Genomic DNA, 24,238 nt, shown 5'->3' with positions numbered 1-24,238 from the left:
GGAGGTGATAGACTGAGAGTTGAAGTTTAGAGGACATATTGCTAAGGTAACTCATATGATTACTTGACTATTGAGGAACACACTAACAAGAAGTGATCAGATAATTGTTATTCCTCTTTATAAGATCTTGATACATTTACACCTGGATTACACTTTGCTAAGGTCTAGTCTCCTGTGTTTCTTGGGGATGAGGAAGTAGTGGAGAGAATTAAGAGGCAGGTGAACAGGTGGCGAGTGGTCTGTGGAATATTCCCTCTGAGGATGGATTGTGGGTGTGTGTGGATTGCAGAAATTAGTTGATGGAAAAAAAAGGGGGATATGTTTAACTAAAAGGGTTTTATAGGACTGATGCATGGGAAATGTTTTAGCACTTGGCTAGAGGGAGATTAACAAGAGGTCATCCTTGGAAGTTGAGTAAAGATGTGAGGACTACATTTTTTGCTTGCTGAGTTGTGAATGAATGGAATGGGTTGCCAGTATCAGTTGTGAATGCTTTGTCTATTATGGGGCTCAAAGAGAAGTATTACAGATTGTGTGGATAGTTTGGATTTCCCACAATGAGTCTTAAGACTCCATGGAAGTGCCTGTACAATAATAAGTATAGGATTCCTCATTTTATAATTTTCTCCAAGCAAAATCCCACCAATATGATATGTCATTGGATATCTCATCATACCAAAGTGCATAACTTTACACTTACTAACAATGAACTGAAAGTCAGTATCATTTGGCCACAGTTCCAGCCTACTCAACTCACTCTGCAAGTACTATACATTGGGAAGGACTTGACAGGAGATGTTCAATTTGCTGATAATGCAAAGAAAGGCAGGGCAATCAGGATGCTATAGATTGAATCCCACCTCTTTCCCAATATTCAACGGGCTGATATCTGTCTGTTAGCCAAGTCAATAGTTTACAATTAACTTGGCTAATATTGGCTGATTCCAATCCCATATTCCTCAGTTTATATGATGGCCTTTCATGTGGTATCCTATCAAACATCCATGGCTTTGCAAAGTCCAACAGCATCAAAGTGTATCCATTCCCTTTATCCAACTGACCTATAGTGTTTGCAAATTGATAAATTCTTTCTATTGCTGCTCTGAGTATAAAATATAATGTCACTTATAAAAGTAACTTCAAGTAATCACAATACTTAGGCAAAGCTAAATGGATTTTCAAGAAAAAACACACAAATAAAAAGGTAAACAAACTTTATTTTACAACATATGAGTTCTATACATGACTGTTGTTTCTGAATTAATGAAAGATTTTGATCAGGATAACAATACTTATTAAATTAACAATTAACTGTAATAAAATATCTGCTGGCCATGTATGTGTGTACACACACACACACACACACACACACACACACACACACACACACACACACACACACACACATATTTGTCCAAAATTGATGAGATCACAGTCATTATTAAAATTTTGAAGCACTGCATTAGTGACCAACTATCTGGGTGAAAATAGATAATTATGTTCAATGTGAGAAGAAAAAAAACCTACAGAAAAGAATGGCAGTGATAACCTGAAGAAAAAGTTAAATAAGAAATAAACATACACAAACACATACATCCACAAAAGGAAAAAAACACTCATGAAAGCTTCTGATTTGTTTTTACAAATGTCATATTAATCAAATTTATAAAACTAAATTTATGAATGGCACAAATTCATTATATTATTTTTTTACACCTATACAATTGGCTTTTCACTCGAAAATTGTGAACATGAATTTGAAGAAAGGAAGGATATCTCACTTTAAGAATTTATGCACTTTAGAAACCAGAAAAGTTGTGATGTGAAATATCTAGAAGAAACATGCTGCTCCTATTTCCAAACCAAATTCTTGACTTTTTCCACCAATATCTCGAGGTGCAATATCCATAATAGGAAGCCTTTGAGGTTTGTCTGTTTTGTATTGCAACACTGTTTGAGCCCACTCGTCTCTTCGAAACTATAAAATAACAAATATCATTTAATTAAAGAAGCTTATTATCTTGTTATCTTATTACCTTGCTGAAAAGCTTATTATCTACAAATATAAACACTTATTACTATATAAACAGCATCAGCTAAATCCACACAAATCAAATTAACTAATTTGAAGCATAGGTGTATAAGAAATACATAAGGGAACAGGGCAGGGAAGACAATTTACTGTCTTTACAAGTAGTGGCAAAAAGAACAGAATGTCTCATCAGTCGATTAAAAACAAGTAATCCTTAGTGAGAAGTTTGGTTCTTTATATAGTCTTTGTCATAAGCCATATTTTTTATCTATTGTGGATATTTACCTCATGGCATAATCTGTATCAGTTATTTTAATTTTTTTTTCAGAGTTAAGTTTACTTTTTTTATATTACATTAAAAAATGAAAATTCCATAGAATTCACTTACTAATTAGTATTATTACTTAAGTGATGGAGTTCCTTGATGGAGTTCCATGACTCTTTTTTTATTTTATTTTTTATGTTGAGCCCATACATGAGAGGTTGGTTAATCAACCTATAGTACGTTCGTATCATGTATGGATAGTGGGTTGGAAAAGGAGAAACTTGTTTACATTTGATTAAAAAGACTGTATATTGTATTCCACAATACAGCAGCAGGGATGAAGGAGGAGGAAAAGAAACTTGTTCTGTGGGTTTCAAGATGTACTGTCAAGGGATGTTGGGTGGCAGCTGCACGTGTTCCAACAGACTTAGTACTGAGTGAGGGAATTATTGATATTATTTCATATGAACATTTGCCATGGAAATATTATAGAATACACATAATGCAGAAACCAAATGTCTCTGCAAAAGTGGGAGAGTGATTTGGTAAGATGTGGGTTATTAATCAATCTAATTGCTCTCCTCTGTATGGAGTCAAGCATTTTGAAAGAACTCTTAGTGGCTCCACTCAAAATGTGAGAGCAGTGTTCAATAGCTGGGAAGATTTGCAATTTGTATAAAGTTAACAGCTGTTCAGAGGTGAAGTAATGTATTGAGCAAAAGAAGAATCCTAGTTCTTTAGAAGCTGAGGATGCAGTGGTTGTGATGTATTTATGCAAGGAGAGGCTTGATGTCAGAGTAATTCCAAGAAGAGAAATCTTATCTTGACTGGAAATTTCAGTGTTGTCAAAAATAATACTGGGGGAGAAAATAGAAATTATCTGAACCCCAATGGGAGGATGGCTTGGAGATCAGAATTGAGGGCAGTGGTGGTTGATGTTCTGTAGATTGAAGTGAGTTGTGTAGAGTAAGGTTTATCAAATGAAAGGGAAGAGTGCAATGTGCTGTCATCTGTAAAATTGTGCATTTTGTTGGAGGTCAATTGAAGTAGTTATCGATATATAGAAGGAAGAGGGCTGGTGAGAGAACAGAACCTTGTGGAACGCTGGCATTAGTTGAATGTTGAGAGGATAAGAAACCATCCACCATCATACAAATGTGCATCCAGACAGAAAGCTGGCAATTCAATTGCAGAAATCCTGAGGCAGACCAATGGATGTAATTTTGAAGTTTGCTAATTAAGTCTTTGTGCCATACCCTGTTAAAAGCTTTGGAGATATCAAGTGCAACCACTTGAGATTCACCAAACTTCTCCATGATATTTGTCCAGAGATGAGTGATATATGTGAGCAGATCTGTTGATCAGCACTGAGGGAATCTATACTGGTGTCATTTATTAGCTGGGCACCTTTGAAGTAGTATAAGAGCTGGGAATTAATGGTTCTCTCTCCATTATTTTAGATAGGATTGAGGTGAGTGAGATGGGGAGGTAGTTTGATGGCAGTGATATGTCACCATTCTTGGAAATGGGTTAAATATAGACCAATTTTCCAGGCTGTAGGATAGGTACCAGTGGAGTAAGAGAGTATATGCAGACAACATAGGAGAGGAGTCAATTCTGGTGCACAAACCTTCGGGACAACTGGAGGAATGCCATTAGGGCCAGGAGACTTTTTTTGTGTCTAATTTGGACAATATTTTTCTGATCTCTTTCTGGCAAAATGATATAGGGGCATTGTATATTGGGCATCTGGAATGGATGGTGGGGGGGGTGGATTTACTATTGTCAGTTATGTGTGCATTAGAGGCAAAGTGTGAAGCCAGGAGATTGGCTTTTTTGTGGGTGATGATGCAATAGAGCTACCTATGAGTATGATAGAGGAGGGAAGTATTGGACAAAAGTTATGACCAATTGCTTTGGCAAGAGACCAAAAGGCTCGGCCACCATTTGGGAAAGCTGCAAGTTTCCTGCTTTTTTTTTTTCTTTTTCTTTCAAATTCTGTTTTGGGAGCACTGATAGTTTTCTTGCAGCTATTTTGGGCTTGGGTATAAGCACTATGGGAGGATAGAATTCTTGATGTGAGACCATTGTGGTATGCTTAACTCTTGAAATAAGTGCAATGCCTGTCACATACTGCTTCTCAAATTCATTCTAAGGTGATAGCAATCATTTCAGTTCATTCATGACTCAGAATAACAAAATTCTAGTCATCAAGAATATGTAAGTTTCTGTGATTTAGCAGTTCTGGAGAAAATTTCCAGTATTGTCCAATCAGCTAACGCCTTTTTATTCCTGTATACGGGGAGTAGGCGAGGCCATTTAGCCCTATCTAACTTTTGAAGACTGAATGGCAGTTCAATCTCCACTGGTACCAATCAGAGATAGATGGCCCAAGGCTATCACTAATTAAATGGCACACAATGAAGAGAGACAGCTCAAATGTGCCGCCATCTCGTGGTCCCTAACCCTAACACAATATATTTAATGTCTGAAATAATGTGAGTTCTACGGTCAATTTTCTTGAGTTTACGGGACGAAAAACCCGAGTTTCCGGGAGGAAAAACTCGCTTGCCCATGCCAGAGATCGACTAACTCTGGAACCGGTCGAAAAAGGCTTAGAAAAATTTCCTCTAGTCGGCGACTAGACTCGAAACCAAGTCTTCCTTCGTGCAGCCAAGCGCCGTGGTGTGCAAACGCCACATCCACTGAGCTATTGAGATAATAAAATAAACAAATATAACCCTACAAGTTTTGTAAGTAGGACTTATATCGTCAGGGGTACTAGCAAAAGTTTACATATAAAAAAAAAAGACTAGACACAATTAATTACACATAGTAGATATTATCAAAACTTCACAATTGGTAAACACAAACAAGTAACCAGAATAAAAAAAAAAAAGTTTAATTCATTACCCTATACATAGAACAATGCTAGTTGTTGCCATCACATTCTGTAGCATGGCATGTGTCATATCCTAGGTCCACAATAATTAGATTTTTAATGCTAAAATATTCAATGGCCTGTGTTTGTTATATGGAATGCCAAACCTGATTTATGCTGCCTTCTTTTTTTTTTTATGTCTTTTATGTGTTCAGACATGCAAATGCCACAAGAGCAATGAATTCCATAAATGCTTGTTTTTTTCATGGGATGATGTGGAGGTTTTGGTGGATGAAAGAACCTGGAGATTTTATACAATGGTAAAAAAGCCACTTTAGGAATGAACCCATGAAAGGCAGTGAGCATCTTTTTTTTTTTTTTAATTTATTTTATTATTATTATTTTTTTAACAACTGAATTGGAAGGTTATTATACTTGACAACAAATCATATTTCTTACTTGAGTGGAAGTAAACATGTATATATAAGTTGCTTAGTTATGGCATCTTTGCTTCCAATTGACTTCACATTAGGTTGCTCTTCAGATCTTATGATGCATAGAACACTTTCACAAAACAGTTCATATGTATGGTGTAATAGATGTTGAAAATTACTTCCCAGACAAGTTTATCTTAACTTTTGTTGAGATATTTTATGAGCACTATATGTTCTTTTCATACCACAAAGGCCATTGATAAGACTTGTAGTATGAAAAGAGTGCTTAGAATCAGCAGCAACAGAGGCTCAATAATGTGAAAAAAGTTAGAAAATTATGAAGGGTAGAAGAAAGAGGCCTCAGTCTAGCACTTGAACCATTTCACCTAGAGGCCACTACTAAAACTGCTGTCAGACTATTTATTCCTGAAGCAGAAAAGTCCCCAAAACACTACACTACAAGGAAATTTTCCAGATGAAGAAGAAATGAGACAAAAACAAAACTTAAGGTATTACATCATAAATACTAAATGATGTACAGTTTAAAAATAAGGAAAAATAGTGACTGTTTGCTAAAACTGCTTGCTAATGGAGTATATTAATTTGTACTGATTCATGAACCTGATATATATCTCAACTATTCTATTTAGTTTCTATATAAACTCTACATAATGAATAATGTATTTCATCTACAACCATTTTTTAGAGTGTTACATATACATTTTAGATATCAAGCTTTTATTTGCCTTGTAAAACAAGAGCTCACTGTTTATATAAATTAGAAAATGATTAATAAGGCAATGTAACAGAAATACGAAATCATTACCTGGCATCCATCATTTAATGATGTATATGTAAACATTGGAATGCTTTCAGCAACTAGCTCCAAATCATTATAAGCCATTAGTTTGACTGCCCTCTTGTAATGTTTATGATTTGCATCAAAGTAAGCAACTGAGTTGCGACAATGGTAAGTAATATTTTGTTCTGCTCTCTCACTTAGCAGCTGCAAGAAATTCAGTTGCTGATGGTCAGCTTTGTATGTAAACTGCAAAGGGAAATGGATGTAATTATTCCTTTTTGATGCATTTATTTATAATTCACAAAATTATATTTACAAATTCATATAACAATATAGGATTTTCTTCGACAATAATTGTTAAAGCAATATAGAACTGGACTTAATAATACACTATAGCCAGTCTCATTTAGCAAATCCATAAAAATCAAAAGAACAATTTATTTTGTTAAAACAAAAACTCTTTAAAATAGAATTTCATGGACTTAGCATCAAATTTTCCTTCCTCAGTGGTTGTGAGTTAAAAAGTGTATCCTTCAAGGAAGGATACACCTTTTATAAGCTTTTCTATCCTCTGTGTGCTTCCATTTATTCATGCATGCTGCTGCTGAATACTATTTAGTATGATTTCAGCAATGCCAAAAATATTAATAAATTATACATAATTAATGTCAAACAGCACTATACAAACACATTAAAGCAATATTTCCAGAAATATCCAAAGAAAATTTAAAATAAACATATTTTTTAAAAATAGATTCTAAATATAATTTGAGAATAAACGAGAATCATCCATAAATAATTTTATGGATAAAATAAACCAGAAAGTTAATAAAAATTGAGCAATTCAAGGAAAGACTTCCATTTTTGTTAGCATTTATTATAGGGAGGAAACTCCATATGAATAAATAAATAAATAAATATAGGGTTGAATTTAAAGAGAAAACTGCACATATGCAAACCTATAATAACAAAACACTATCAATTTTATCAACAACTAAGCAAGAATTTATTTTTGCTTAGCCATTATGAAACTGATTGACCATTTGTTTAATTTTTTATTGATTTTAATAAAATATATAAAATTCATACTTTTATACTTTGGATATGAGAAGCAAACAAGTAAGAGAATTAGTGGTACTGTTGAAAATTTTTTCACTTGGCTAGACTATAAATTATATATTTAGTTTAATCCTTTATCCAAGTGTAAGCAAACAAAGTTTGCGCATGAAGTATCTTCAGGACTGGGGCAACTCGTGGCAAAGGTGGACTGACTTCACATCACTTGCCTTACTATCCCATAATGTAAAGCACATCTCCTTGCAGATATGGGCAAGTGATGTGAAGTCAATTTACCTTTGCCACGAGTTGCCCCAGTCCTGAAGATACTTCAGATGCTTGGATAAAGGATTAAACTAAATATATAATTTATAGTCTAACCAAGTGAAAAATCTTCCAACATCTTTCTTGAATCCAGAGTAATTTAATAATAAGATGTGACACCTTTTGGTAACTGGAATATGGAAATATGACTTCTGCATTGCTTCAAAGGTCGAAACTGGTCTGGGTAGTGACCCTTCCCATAATGCATAGCATTATACATGTCTGCAAGGAGATGTGCTTTGCATTATGGGATACTGAGGCAAGTGATGTGAAGTCACTTTTGCCACAAGTTGCCCCAGTCCTGAAGATACTTCAGATGCAAACTTTGTGGTAGAGAATTAGTGGTAGTTGTGGGTACAAATGATTTGGCTGTACATAAGGAGAATATGATGTTGGATATCAGGTGGTTATTGAGGATAGTGAAAGATACCAGCATAGCAGTTCATAAAAATTGATATATGACACCAAGGTTGGTGTGTTGTCAAGGTATGACAAGGAGTTGAGGTGGAGAGCAAGAATCATGAACGGTATGCTGGCAGAGCTGTGTAAGATGCATTTGAAGGAAGGATAGAATTACATAAAAGTGATGAGCTGCATTTAAATGGGTTTGGTGTGAGTCAACTGGAGAGACCTAAGGAAGTGTGAGTAATAAAGTGAGCAAGAGATAAGAGGGAGCAAGAGATAAGAGGAAGCAAGAGAAGAGGAAGGTAGAATGAGGGAGATGAAGTGCTTATTAATGGAAATAGTAATAATGTGAGAAATGATGAGAGAACACAAAGGCAAGCTAGACAAGGACGTGGGGGGGGAGACATGGCATAAAGAGAGTAGATGTTGGAAGCAGTAGTGAATGTATGAATGCTGACTGTCTTCATGAATGTATGCATGAGGATGGTCCACATAGGAACAGGATGCCCTGGAATGTAAGAGGAGGGAGGAAGTTAAGTCCAAAGAGATATAAGGGATAAGGTCATGATAAAGGTGATTGGGCACTGGCAAGTGTGGAGAAATCACAACCAACAGGTGACATGGATAGGACTTGTGCAAAGCTGACCGAATGCGATTTTGATAGTGGAACAGCCTTCTGATAAAAAGGCTAGCTGTGAAATAAGCTGGACAACCATATGAAGAAGCAGTCACAGACCAACAGCAGTATTGCTAGTTGGGTGGTGGGATAATTCTTGGCAAGATTATCCAAAACACCACGCAACCCCATGATGGCAATATGACATGGCAAGCCAAACTGCCATTAATAAATTAGCTCCTTGGGAGGTACCCAAAACAACGTCTGTTCATTATGTAGATACAGTTGCGAAAGGTGACTGTACTCCATGTTAGCCTCGATTCAATAATGTGGAAGAGATAGGGTCCTCATCACATTCTCCTTATACCCATAGTCAACCATGAATCACACCAAGAATTTGAAAAGCAATGGAGTAATGACTGAGACCCCTCCAACCATTACATTCAAAGATAAAAACAGGGAAGAAGAGTTTGAAAATGTGTCAGGGCAAGGTATTGCTAGTGCAATAAATGATATGGCTATCCCAAACCCAAATGGGAGGATATCAGCAGATGAGGCCTTTCTTATATGTAGAAGTAAAATCTTAAGAATAGCAACATGGAATGTTAGAACATTATACCAATCTGGAAAACTTGACAACCTTCTCCAAGAAATGGAAAACATGAGAATAGACATTATGGGAATGGAAAGAAGGTGGAAAAATTCAAAGATAAAACCATACAATTGTATATTCAGGTGACCAATCACATACAAATGGGGTAGCAATAGTGATAAAGAACAACACTGCCAACTGCATGCTGGGCTACTGGCCCATTAATAATAGAATAATGAAAATTGAAGCCAAACCTTTTAATATAGTTATAATTAAAGTATATGCTCCTGCTGCAGAATACCAAGAAATGAAATTAATGAATTTTATGAGCAAGTTCAAGAGGAAATTTCCACAACAAAATCAGATGATGCATTGCTAGGGATCCTAGACGTCCTGTAAAATATGGGATTGTCCCATTTTTGGCTAATGCATCCTGTTGTTCCGAGAAAACTCTTTGGGACAGCTTTTTGTCCTGTGTTTCGGAGTTCAAGACTGAATACGATAGTGAAGTGAAGGACATGTTGAAATCCAAATATTTAGATGAAGTCTGGGTGGATCTCTTAAAAAATGTTGAAGGAGAACTATCAAATTTAAAGTAAGTAGTGGAGTTCGTTATATGCGTGTGTGTGTGTTGAAAGATTATTTTCTCGCATGAACGCACTGTGGACTGATGAGAAAAACAAATTGTCTGTAAAATCAATGCTTATTGTAAAATCATTCTTCAGTGAGGATTGTGTAGCTTTTCATGACATGATTCTTAAAAACAAACAATTATTAAGTGAAATTCATTCTTCAGAAAAGTATTACAAGAGTGAGCAAGACTGACTGATTAATAAGAATATTGTCAGGTGAGAAGAGCATTACTGGATTAACAATCTATTTTGTATCTATAATAGTAAGTAAAAAAAAACATTTGAAGGCAACTTAAAGTGGCTTAATGAAAATATGCAGCCTAACAATTGGATTTACTATTTGTTTACTTATACTTAGTAAAGTGTGTGCATAGTAAACCTTACCACACACACACTTGGAAAGTTGGAATCATTTTGTAAGACTGGCATATGTGATGGATGCACACACTAAACTTTCATCCTCAGTCATAAGTGTATTTTTTTTCCAATGTATCTGGGATCGCTATGTATTGCTAATAAAGAGAGATATGAATGCCAAAGTTGGATCAGAAAAAAAAAAAAATCTTGAAGATGCATGGGACATTATGGACTGGGGCACAAAAATGACAGAGGAAACAAACTTATCCAATTTTGTGAAGACAATTGCCTTGTAATAACTAACACAATGTTTAAACAACATCCAAGAAGAATTTACATCTTGAAGAATCCAGTAGACCTAACAAGAAACCAAACTGACTACATCATGATAAAGGACAGATTTAAAAATTGCATTAACAAGCAAAGACATATCCCAGAGCACACATTAACTCGGATCATAATCCAGTAGTAGTAGTAACAGCAAGATTAAAATTATAAAACATAAAAAAGAGAAAGACCAAGTTCAAAATATGACACCAGCATTCTTAAAGAAATCAGTATGAAGGATAAATTTGCATCTGAATTCAATAAAAACATGAATAATATACTTGTAATATAACTGTAACAAAGGAAACAGCTCAACAGAACTGGGATGCATTCAGAACAAACAACCAATACACATCAAAAAAGATATTACCTAAGATAAACAGAACTGTAAGGAAACCGTTGATGACTATGGAAATACTCAATATGATGGAAGAAAGGAGAACACTGAAGAACAAACAGGTTATAAGAGCATGAACAAACTCATAAATAAAAAAGAATGCAGAAAGCAAAAGAAGCCTGGTATACAAATAAATGCAGAGAGATAGAAAAACTGAATAAGTCGTGACACACCTGGCTTTTCAAACTAATGAACTGCTAATACATTGTTTCATAATACAAGTTTCAGAGTTAAAAAAAAAAAAAAAAGAAGCCTACTTAGTATAGTAGTAGTAGTTTATTATTATAAATGGTATCATTCTTAAAGAAGTCAGTATGAAGGATAAATTTGCATCTGAATTCAATAAAAACGTGAATAATATACTTGGTAATATAACTGTAACAAAGGAAACAGCTCAACAGAACTGGGATGCATTCAGAACAAACATCCAATAAACATCAAAAAAGATATTACCTAAGATAAACAGAACTGTAAGGAAACCATTGATGACTATGGAAATACTCAATATGATGGAAAAAAGGAGAACATTGAAGAACAAACAGGTTATAAGAGCATGAACAAACTTATAAAAAAAGAATGCAGAAAGCAAAAGAAGCCTGGTATACAAATAAATGCAGAGAGATAAAAAAACTGAATAATGCCCACAAAGAAAATACTTACACAACAAAATAAATGAACTAACATATAAGAAAAGGATGATAAGTAATATCTTAAAATCGCAAAATAGTAAACGTATCATTTAATAAGGAAGAAATACTAGGAAGACAGCAAGAATACACATGAATATAGAGAAGAAAAACCTGACACAAACAACTCAATAGTCTTGATATTCTTGCTAGTGACGTATGTAATGCAATAAAGGATTAAAGGACAAGAAAACAGCAGGAAGCAATGAAATCACAGGAGAAATATTAAAAACTCTCAATGATATTGCACAAATTTTTGATAATGGTATGCAACCAAATTTACAAAACAGGACATCTCCCAAAAGACCTGTGACACTATCTTCATACCTGTTCCAAAAAAGCACAACGACACAGAATGCTCAGAGTACTGAGCATTCTGTGTCATTAGCATTATGAACCATGCTGCTAAAATACTGATAAAAATTATTCTGTAAAGAAACAAAAGAAAATTCAACTGGGAAATAGGTGAAAATCAATTTGGATTCAAAGAAAAAAATGGAACAAGAGATAGTATTTTCACTCTAAGAACAATAATAGAAAGATATTAAATCAACAAAGTAAGAATTATGAGTGAGGAATAGGTTTGCTTTTTAATCCCAAGAAAACCAAGACCATGGCAATAACCAGGTAAAAGACAACACCCAAAACTGGTATCAAAATAGATGACATACCTATTCAGCAAGTAGACAAATTTACATATCTTGGCACCTTAAAAACAGAAGATGGAAGAAGCACAAGAAAAATAAAAAGAAGATTTGAAATAGCTAGAGACAAATTCAACACAATGAAAAATGTCCCGATATCTAGAGATTTGAGCATAAAAACGAGGATAAGGGTGACAAAATGTTATGTATATGGTCAATACTATAGTATGGGGCTGAGATATGGACAATATTAAAGGAAGCAGAAGATAAAATTAAAGCTTTTGAGATGTGGATTTTAAGAAGAATTATGAAGGCATCATGGACTCAGGAAAATGAATGCAGAAGTTCTACAAATGATGGAGAACAAAGGAGTCTTCTTAAAACTATCAAAAGAAGAAAGGCCAAATACTTTGGACATTTGCTAAGACATGCCAGCCTACAAAAAAGTGGTCCTGGAAGGAATGGTAGAGGAAAAGAGGGAACAAGGAATGCAAAGAATTACTTGGAGCAGCAATCTTAAGAGCTGGACATATCTGACATATGAGGAATGTGCAAGAGAGGCACAGGAACGAAGTTGGTGGAGAGACATGGTAGTCAACCTCCTGGACAGAGACGACACATGATGATGATGGATAGGGTAATTTATAGAAGTAAAAATGAACTGCTACATATGAATGCCAGGAACATCAGAAATGAGAGAGAGAGAGAGAGAGATGAAATTGATTCCTTGACTGAGTTTATTTGGTAAATAATTGTTGGAATAAGTGAAATGTGTTTGTATGAGGATGGGATTAGAATGGAAGCATATGGGAATTCTGTGTGCGTAAGAGAATATACAAGAGGAAAATAGTGGCAATGGTTTTGAAGCAGTTGGCAGATGACAGGAAGAGATAGTCGGATGGTGTTATGGGCAAAAGAATGCAGAGTGGTGATGAGAAATTTTGGATGATTTTATTTATGGTAATATAGAATTGGAATGAAGAGAAAGCATTTGGAAATAAGGAAAATGAATTTCTTGGAGTTCTTGAGAGACAATTATCTTAGGCAGTACACAAAGGAGATACATGTGAGGATCGAGAGTCTTAAATCTGATCATTTCATTGGAGGATGTGATGATGAGTAGGGTGTCACATTTCTTTCCAGTTAGTGAGTGTTATCATGATGTGATCACCTGGATGATGGTAAGCCATATGAAGACCCCTCTGTGAGGAAAGGATATTTAAAACTACAAGGCTGGTGATACGTAAAGCTTAGGAGATAGCTTGGATCTACAGCATAGAATGAGAAGGAGATAAATTCTGCTTGAGCACTGGCCAAGAGATATTTAACAGTATCAATATGTGAATGTATTCCAAAGGTCAAAAGGCTGAAGATAATTTTTTCAATATGTTGCAAGTAGAAGGAAGAATGGTTATGGTAAGACGATGTTAACATATGAAAATAGTAGATTGCTAACTGCTGCAGTGGACATAATTGAGATATTCAGTGAGGAATTTAACAGTAAAATTATGAGAAGCTGAAGTGTAGAGAAAGTCAGAGAAGATGGCTTACCGGCAAATAAGCAAGAGGCTAAGCTTAATATCAATAAAGCAATAGGACAATGATATATCACCACATGTCTTAAGGGGATATTCCAGAGAGTTTAGCAGCTTTGGCATACTTGTTTAACAAGTCTTACAACAGCACAAGTCCAAAGGAGTGGAAGGAATGTGAAATTATTCCACTTCACAAAAGTGGTGATAAGACTGATTAGTAGTTAAGGTCAGCTAGAGAGGTCAGTGAGAGCTAAGATATAGAAGTGGGTTGATTCATGGGAAGATACCATTTGGACCAGAAGACTTTTTAGTATTTTGCTTCTTTAAGATTCTTCTGACATCTTTCTTTTTTGCCTATAGACAAGAGGCTTGTGATCCATTGTTTCTGGCAATAATAAGAGCTGATTTGCCCTTGTCATCCATGCAGGAGTTGGAAGAGAAGCTTACTGAGAGGAGGTCAGCTTTACCTTTAGGCAATGTAATAGTGGTGCTATCTGGATGAGAGAGAGAGAAAAGTGGAAACTAGATGAGCAGAAATTACAGTTGATAGCCATTGCAAGGCACCAGAAGCTACTATAACTGCTTTTTTGCACAGGAGGTAAGTTTTTTGTTATTGGTCCTTTCTAAGTCAGATGTAAATATATTGTTGATTATTTTACATTTGTTTCAAGCTTCAGTTTCTTGGCTGAGCATAAAGCTAGAGTTATTGTCACAAGCCAATTGAATTCTTTTCCCCTTGAATTATCATGAAATGGGGATGGACAAGTAAGGAAATTACCAGGAACTATCCAGTAAGAAACAGTCTGGAATATTTACATACTGGCCTGAGTTGACAACTGGACAGTGTCTCCAGCTTGATACTAATAGGAATTAAATCCCACTGAAAAACACATCCCAACTCAACATCACCAGAGTTAAAGATTAGTACTATCAACATAAGAAGCTTGAATGGCAAAGAAATGGAACTAGCTGAGGAATTAGATAAATACCAGATCGACATAATAAGGGTGACCGAAACAAAAAAGACCAAAACTGGTGAGATCTTTCTGAGCAATAAATACAAAATATTATATTCAGGCAATGACAATCAAGGAAAAGAAGGAGTACCCATAGTATTCAACACAAAATACAAGGTTAATCTTCTTGAATGGCAGTCAGTCTCAAGTAGAGTAATGTGGGCAAATATGAGAATATGAGAATGGGGAACTGGACAATAAGACTTATTTGTGCCTATGGTCCCACAGAAAGCTCTACTAAGGTAGAAGTGGAGAAATTTTTTGAGGCTTTAGAAAAAGCAACTGACACAATGTAAAAGGAAAAGTTGGTCCTTGTTGGGGATCTAAATAGTAGAGTAGGAAATGATTGTGAGACATACAAAAATATTTTGGGAAAATTTGGAGAAAAGAGCAAAGCTAATAATAATGGCAAATATCTGTTGGATTTCTGCTCAGCACATGGACTGATTATTACTAACACCACGTTCCAACATAAAAATGTGCCCAAATTCACATGGAGAGAAAAGGCAAGGAATAAGAAAAGTCTCATCGACTATGTTATTGTTGATAGTGATGTTTTCTCTCTGGTGCAGGACACCAGAGTGTACAGAGGATTTGAAATTGGAAGTGATCACTATTTAGTCTTGAGCAGGATAAAATTGAATTTCATATTGAAAAGAATAACATGTAAGAAAGTTTTAAAGCGAATAAAAGTTGAGCAGCTCTCAGATGTCAACTGTAGACTAAAATACACAAAGATTATTGAAGAATAAATGAAAGAGTTTGAGAACAGTAATCAAACCTTGGAGATTCAGCGGCAAGCCTTGAAGAAAGCCCTGCTTGATTCAGCTAGAGAGGCATGTGGTGAAGTTGTCTGCAAGGATAGAAAAATTAGAACTCCATGGTGGACACAGGATGTTAAAGAGGCAGTGAAGGAAAAGAAGAAAGCATATCAAAAGTTCCTGGCAAATAAGTCAGCTTGTGCTCTTAGAGAATACAGAGACAAATGCAAGCATGCTAAACACTGTGTAAAACTAGCTAAACAAAAGTCATGGGAGGACTTTGGCAAGAATATAGAAAATAAATATCAAGAAGGTGGCAAAATTTTCTGGAGGTTGTTGAAGAAGCTTAGGAATGGAGGAAAGAGTGCTGCAAAAAGAGTTAGAGATGATAAAGGTGACATGAAAACGGGAGAAAAAGATATCCTTAAAATATGGAGTAATTACTTTGAAAAACTGCTAAATGAAACAAGCAGTGATGACAACACAGTGGTAAAAAACACTGACCAGGCATGCAGTCAGGAATACATATCTTACCTGAAGTAGAGAAAGCCATCAAAGGTTTGAAATGTGTAAAGGCAGCAGGAGTAGATGATATTCGACCAGAAATGCTGAAGTATGGTGGTATAAGAGTCTTACAGTGGCTGCACTGCATAGTTCAGAAAGCCTGGACAGAGGGACAAATTCCCGATGATTGGAGTAGAGCTCTCATAGTACCCATATATAAAAAGGGAAATAAAACTAAATGTGAGAATTACAGAGGTATTTCCTTACTGAGTGTTCCTGGCAAGATCTATGCAAGTATACTTGAGAAACGGTTGAGAAGAATTGTGGAAGAAAAGCTTGGTGAAGAACAAGCTGGATTCAGGCCAAATAGAGGCTGTCAGGATCAGATCTTCACTTTACGACAAATAGTCGAGAAAGCATGGGAATATAACAAAGATCTGTATTTAAGTTTTGTCGATTTGGAAAAGGCATATGACAAGGTGCGAGAAGCTATTCAGTGCACTATAGTTATATGGTGTCAATGGGGGCATTATATCAAGCAATACTTGGTCTGTATTTGAGTTGTAAGTAGGCAGTTAGAATTGAAGGATGTAAAGGAAGATGGTTTAATGTTAAATCTGGTGTGAGACAAGGATGTACGTTATCCTCCTCTGTTATTCATTATCTATATGGATCACATTATGAAGGAAAGTGGTATTAAACACGATATCAAAATTGGAGATGTTAATGTCAGTTCTTTGCTTTATGGGGATGATGTTATACTTCTAAACAAATCCGCTACAAGTTTGCAAGATTCTCTGACTAAATTGAATAACTGTTGTAATAGATATGGTATGAAGGTCAGCAATAAAAAGACATTCAATTCTGTCTAAACAGAATCATTGAAAATGTCAACTGTGTTGTGAATGGAGAATGTGGAACGAGTAAAACATTTCAGCTACTTAGGCATGATTTTTAGTGAAGATGGTAAATTAAATATAGAAATAGACAACAGAATAAGCAAAGCTGGTATGGTGGGAAGTCAATTGAATAAATTCACGGAATAAGAGAGAAATTAGTCGGAACACTAAATTAGCTGTATACAAGACAGTGTTCAAACCAGTTTTAACTTATGGATCTGAGAGCTGGGTCAGAAGTAAAACACTTGACCAAAGACTAGAGACCGCAGATATGAGAGTCCTGAGAAAGATTAGAGGCGTGAACAGATGGCATCAATGGCAATATCATATTAAAAATGAAGATATTAGGAAAGAACTTGACATTGTCAGCATCCAGGAATGCATTAGCAGAGCTAATCTCAGGTGGTATGGTCACTTAAACAGAATGGGCAAAGAAAGATTAGCAAAACAAGTGTTCTCTGCCGGGTTGGCAGCAAAACGACCCAGAGGAAGACCAAGATATAGGTGGATTGATACGGTACAATATGCCTTAGACGATAGAAATATAAGATCTGATAATGTTGGAGTCTTGACAAGTAACAGACTGATTTGGAGGAAAATTGTAGATAGGAAGTTAGTAATGATGTAATTTTTTTCATGTAGTACTATCATATCCTGTACACCCCTTGAGGGTACATGGCAGGAATTTGATGATGACGATGATGAAATATGGACATTTAAAATCTTTAGGTGATACATAATTACCACTATAAGTCTGAAATAACACATAAGAAAAAAAATCATGCTTTACCTCCAGAGCAGCATTGCTCATTTATTTAACCTCTGCTTAATGGTTGTATATGCTAATATACTAAAGATTTCTAGTCATGTATGAACAGGACTCTCATTAATAGAAAGTAAAAAAATACATCAGCATGTTAAAGAACACAGGATATAGGATAGAATGGGGGGGGGGGGGGGCACAGTATTATCAAAGTGAAGTAAACAAAAGATGAGAGAAAATGAATATATCATATTCAAGGAAATCACTAGTGGCATTAGTGCATGAAAATTCTGGTGAGAGGGTATTCATCTATAATTAGTACTATTTACTAATTTTGTTGAAATAACTGTATGACAATAAAATTACTTGATTCTATGGAAGGGAGGGTTCATCACTATTTACTTATCTGCTTTGTCTAACAATTCTGTCTAAGCAGTAATTGGTATTGCACTATGATTTCTGTTTAGCAAGATCTGAACAAATTACTGGCATCTGGAAAAAAAAAAAGATGTACAGAAGTGAATCAAGCAATCACACACACAAAGAAATTCAGCATTATTTAAAATTATTGATGAGGCAATTAAGGAGATGAGGTTTTGGTTTGGGGAGTGGATATAATTAGATTTTCCATAAGAAAAAAATATTTCCAATTCCATCTGAGACTGGATAACTAAGATATATATAAAAAAAGTCTGGAAAATGTTCTGCAATGTCTTTTTCTGTAATGGAATTTTAATCTGCAGATCTTTCCAATCAAAGGATGATGGTTCAACTGCATATCAGCACATACCAAACAAAACAGAACACACAAATGCTATTAAACTTAAATGCAATATATATACAATACTCAGATTAGTAAGAAACTAACTTACAATAAAGCCATTTTTCATTTCACTGAACCACAAATACTGACTTTTTCCTATGTAGTGAGACTTTTTGGGGACCTGCAATTATATATATATATATATATATATATGTGCTTTTAACTATAAATACACTATTTAATAAAATATCTGTCTTCATTTTCTCTGTATATTAGTGAACTACATGCAATGAGAATGATGGATTTGAGAAAATAACATATGCTAATTTATTATAATAGGAATTTATGAAATACTGTGTTTATACAATCTATATGATAAAATAAACATTAATACTTCAAGATAAAAAAAGTTCAACATCCAGTTCAATCTTAATTCAATTACTGACAATATAATAATTTCCTTGAATGACTTTAATTTTCATCATTTTACTAGTTCTGTTCAGTGTAAAACATTGAATATTTTATTTCCAATATCATGATAATACTATCAGAATGTATTAGCATGAAGTAACAAAAAGCTCAAGCATAGACCAAATGGGAAAGGATAGCTTACTGGTGAGCAAGTAAGGAGATATATGAGGAGTTAAGTAAACCTGATAAGACAACAGGACTTGATGACATACCACTATGAGTTTTAAGGGAATGTTCCAAAGAGTTTACCAGCTATGGCTTACCTATTTGACAAGTCTTGCAATAGCACGACTTCCAAAAGAGTGAAAGGAAAGAAATTATTTCACTTCACAAAAGCGATGATTTAGACTGAGACTATAAACTAATCTGTATATCTGGAGTTCTGGTTAAGTGTTGGAGAGGTAGATGAGAGCTAAGAGACAGAAGTGGGATGATAACAGCAGTATTCTTTGTGATTGCTAACACATTTACATCAGAATGATCAAAAAACTCTTTCCACCACCCTGACCTTGTGGCGAATCAAGAGGAAACATCTTACTCCACCACAATTTCCTATTTCTATATCGGCAAGCGTGCCATATATTGTAACAGGTTCTTCAATTGTAAGCAAATCTGCATGGGGAGACTGAATGTGCTTGTTTCAGATTATATTAGAAAACACTAATTATGGAGAATGCTATATTTGATTGGTATATTTTATTATTATTAAATGGGTATCCCCATGGAGTCAAAAGACTCATTGTGAGAGATTCATCTAACCATTATTCACAGAATACCTATCACATCTCTCCTTAAACTCATTCACTGTCAGGGCACCTCACAACTACAATGATGGCACTCAATACACCACCCTCAAAGCAAAAAATCTAGTTTGCACAGACTCTTATGCAACTTCCAGTGGTGACCTTTGTTCTTTCCCCACTTGTCATGTACTGAATGTTTTTTATTTGTGTCAAGCTTAGAGACTCTCATTAGTAACTTATAAGTAATGTGTCTCCCTCTCTTCTGCCTGTCAACTAAACTATGCAAATGACATACCTTCAATCAGTTCTCATAGGGGGCATTCCACAAACCTGTCACCAGCTTGGTCACTCATCTCTGAATACTCTCTACCATCTCCTGATCCTGAAGAAATTCAGGGAACCAAATCTGTGCACAGTATTAAGATGCAGTAGAATGATAGTCTTATAAAGAAGGATAACTAACCTCCCTATTTTTACTAGTCAATTTGTTCTTTAACATCTAAGTAATCCTTTGAGCCATTTTGTCAACTTTTGCAATGTGCCTTCTAAACCTCAAATTTTTGTCCACTTCATCAATTTTCTGCAACCCAATACCATCAATATGATATAGAGTATATATCTTTTCATTCTGAACTGCATTACCTTATATTTTGCAACATTAAATTGAAAACTATTGTCCTTTGCCAACACTGTCAATTTATTTAAATCATCCTGCAGAGTATCTACATCACATTTATCAACTATTGTCCTTCCAGTTTTGCATTATCAGCAAACAACTAAGTATCCCCCCCCTCCCAAATTATACCCTATATCATTAATATACAAATTAAAGAATAATGGCTCTAGTATGGAGACCTGAGACTCCACTAGTCACTCTTGTTCACTTTGATTCCACCTAAAAGGTAAATATGTGTAACAACATTAACAAATAATGTGAGAATAGCAAATATAAGGGTGAGAAAGAGCAGGTGTGAATAGAAATATTTTTATTATTGGCAAATGAATTATTAATAATTTACAGGTGTGATATGTGTGTGTTTAATAAGTTGCTGGGTGTAGTGAATTACACATGCACCTATAAACACTTGACATGCACATTTGCTTGTCTAGATTTGAATTTCTGATGGGCATAATTAAAAATATTATGAGGAGAGAAAAAGAGATTTTGTGAAATATACATATCTGACCAATAATAAACAGTGGCTGTATACATTGGTAACTAAGCAAATGATAGGAAAATGAATTAATAATGTTGATCAGGTGATTCATCTAGGCATGGCAGGAATACGAGTCAGTTAATGGAGCAGCAAATCATCTTGCACAATTTGTTGCACATTATGTGTATTTATTATTATTATTATTATTAATAAGAGAGGCCTCCAGGGAGTCAGGGACACATACTACACGTGCCAGCTATCATACTTGTTCTTGAATTCATTCACACTGCTTGCACACACAACATCCAAAGCCAATCCTTTCCAATCACACACCACTTGATGAGAGAAAAATTTAGCTCTCACCTTCCTTCTTAGCGGCATTCATTCTCAGCTTCCAAGGATACCCTCTTATCCTTTCCCTGCCCTCCATAAAATAAAAAATTCCATCAACTGAAATCCTGTAATGACCCTTTCAGAAGTTTGTAAGTCTCAATCATATCACCCCTCTTTCTCCTGTTTGTTGGTGTCTGCAGCTACAAATACTCAATCTGCCTTCATAATCAGTATTCCACAATCCTGATATCATTTTTAACACTGTTCTTTACACTCTCTCTCTCCACTGTATCAGAATCCCAACGTATAGGGGACCAGACTTGTGCACAATAGTCCAAGTGAGGTCAATCAAGGTCTTGTAAAGAGGCAAAATGACTTTTCTTATGTTTACATATTAAGGTTTGTTTCAGCATTGCAATTATCTTCTGAGTTGTATTTGCAATCTTTGTTACATGGCCCCTGAAGTTCAACTTCCTATCTCCTAACATTCTAAGATATCTAGCCTGATCAGTTTCTTCTAGCATAATCCCACCAATATAATACTACATTGGATATCTAATCACAGCAAAGTGCATGACATTGAACTGACATCCATTTTTCCATGTCCATAATTCCGGCCTATTCAAGTCATTCTACAAGTATTGCATATCAACCACATTCCTGATTACACTACCTATCTTTGCATCATCATCTGACAGGTTACATACAGCTATTGCTGTATGTAACCTGTCAGATCCATCCCAATGTCGTTAATGTAGAGATTAAATAACAGTGGACCAAGGATCCTTGTGGTATGGTTAGCTTAAATCTCACATCCCCCCCCCATATACAACTTTTTGATATCTGTCAATCAGCCATCCTCTTATCCACACTAATATTTTATAATTCAAACCCATATTCTCAAATTCATGCAACAGTTTTCCATGCCCTATTCTGTCAAAAAGCCTTAGCAAAATCCAAATGTATCATGGTGTATCCATTTCCTTTGTCTAGCTCAATGGTAACATCATTATAGAATGTGAGCAAGTAGTGGAAACATGAAATTCCCTTAGTAAACCCATGCTGTTCATTGCAAAGTATAGATTCTCTGTCAACCTATTTCTGAATGCAAGCCCTAACCAACTTTTCCAAAATCTTCACTACTATTCTTGAGATATTGATTGGTCGATAGTGGGATAAATCAGTTTTTGCACCACCCTTGTGCAATGGGATTACCATACATTCTTTTAAATCCAGCAGAATCTTCCCAGTTCTGAGACTCATTATACAGCCTGTTTAAAGGAATAGCCAGTTCAGCTGAAAACACTCTTTTAGCACCCATGCTGATATCCCATCAGTCCCTATTGTGGAATTCTTATTCAATTTGTACAACTGCTCTACCACTTTCTCCTCATACATCTGAGTTTCTTCATCCAATGAAGAGGTAGCAGTGAATTCAATGTTGCATACACCAGGTTGATATCTTTTAGCAAAATCAGCACTCATTGGTTGAATACCCTCCTTTGCATCTGTCATCCTCACACTATCTGCATTCAGTAGAGTTATTCTTTCTTTTACTTACAGCATATTGATAGAATTCTTTGAGATTATCTTTACCTTGCCGAGCCAGTCACTTTTCATACTCAGACTTAGCTTTCCGTACAACAGTTGTGACTCTTCTGGCCTGCTGTTTATAATTTTCATAACAGACATCATCATTATGGACACAGTATTCCTTCCACATCATCCTTTTCTTACAAATCTCTTGCTTGATAAGATTACACATCCATTTGACTCCTACCCTATTTATTCTTCAAACTCTCGGGACACATTCTAATATTGCATCATTAAGGTATTTTTTAAATGCTTCCCATGCATTGTTGATATTCTTCCTATCCAGAAACTGATATCATTGTGCTGAACTCTGTATACTCCTCAGTTTCCTGCTTTGTAGCTCATCAGCATGTAACCTTACCTGAGTGGAACATTCATAAACTTAGCCATTTCCCAAGTGAATACCGCATGATCATTGTCATCAATAGGAGGCAGAATGCCTTACCAGAAACATTCTCTGACACTATAATCAAATCTAACACACGACCTAAAGTTCCTTCTATCACATGCTGCTTGAGAAAGTTGTCTCACAACAGCTCAATAAATTCAGTTTTATTCTTCTTGTGAGATTTCACTGCTACCCATTCAATGATTGGATAATTAAAGTCTCCCATTATGATTACTCTTTTTTTTTTTTATTTGCACTCGTCGTCTTTATTAATTGATGCATTTCTTCATCACCAGCAACCGATCCACCAGGTTTGTAACAACCCCCCACTATATTTTTGATCTCGTTAGATTCTACCTTACACCACATGGCTTCAAACTCACTGCCACATGAAAAATTGCTACTAGTATTACAATCATAGATCTCAAATCTAACTGGATTAAAGTTATCTGATATCCAGGTCTCACTAATACCTACGACCTGAGGTCCCAACATATTGACCATGGCAACAAACTCTGCCCCTTTGTTTCTGATACTCCTAGCATTCACGTACAGGCATAATAAGCTACCTGCATGCTCTTTTGTATACTCTTGTCTGTAGTCTGCATGGCAGAGTTGGACAACTTGCAGATTTCTGTTCTTCTCTAGTGCCTTACATATGCTGACATCTTGGCACACATTTGATGGGTCTGGTCCCAACTGGACAAAAACAAACTCGAAATCTTTATCTCTCTCCTCGTAATCATTCACATGATAATGCCCATCATTAACACAGTTAATAACATTGTTGCTCTTACACACACACACACATTCAAATCATTCCCCCCCCCCCCATTATAATTTAGTTCCTCTGACTCTCTGC

General features: G+C 35.4%; 1 protein-coding gene across 1 annotated transcript in view; it reads right to left on the bottom strand.

Moving 5' to 3' along the window:
- Window positions 1–1,197: 1,197 nt before the first annotated feature.
- Window positions 1,198–24,238, bottom strand: part of LOC150098992 (uncharacterized) — a 700,419-nt gene continuing 677,378 nt past the window's right edge. The window contains exons 45-47 of the mRNA XM_090405788.1: window positions 18,801–18,872; window positions 6,439–6,660; window positions 1,198–1,978 (exon numbers count right to left, since the gene is read on the bottom strand). Coding sequence (XP_090261914.1) covers window positions 1,832–1,978; window positions 6,439–6,660; window positions 18,801–18,872 — 441 coding nt within the window. The 3' untranslated portion in view covers window positions 1,198–1,831. The remainder of the gene's footprint in view (window positions 1,979–6,438; window positions 6,661–18,800; window positions 18,873–24,238) is intronic.

This window comes from Typopeltis vanoorti, chromosome 15, assembly GCF_054136105.1.
Source record: "Typopeltis vanoorti isolate ZY-2024b chromosome 15, IOZ_Tvanoo_1.0, whole genome shotgun sequence".
In the NCBI taxonomy this organism is placed as follows: domain Eukaryota; kingdom Metazoa; phylum Arthropoda; class Arachnida; order Uropygi; family Thelyphonidae; genus Typopeltis; species Typopeltis vanoorti.
Note: the sequence above shows the minus strand (reverse complement) of the source record. Positions and strands in the feature narration are given on the sequence as shown.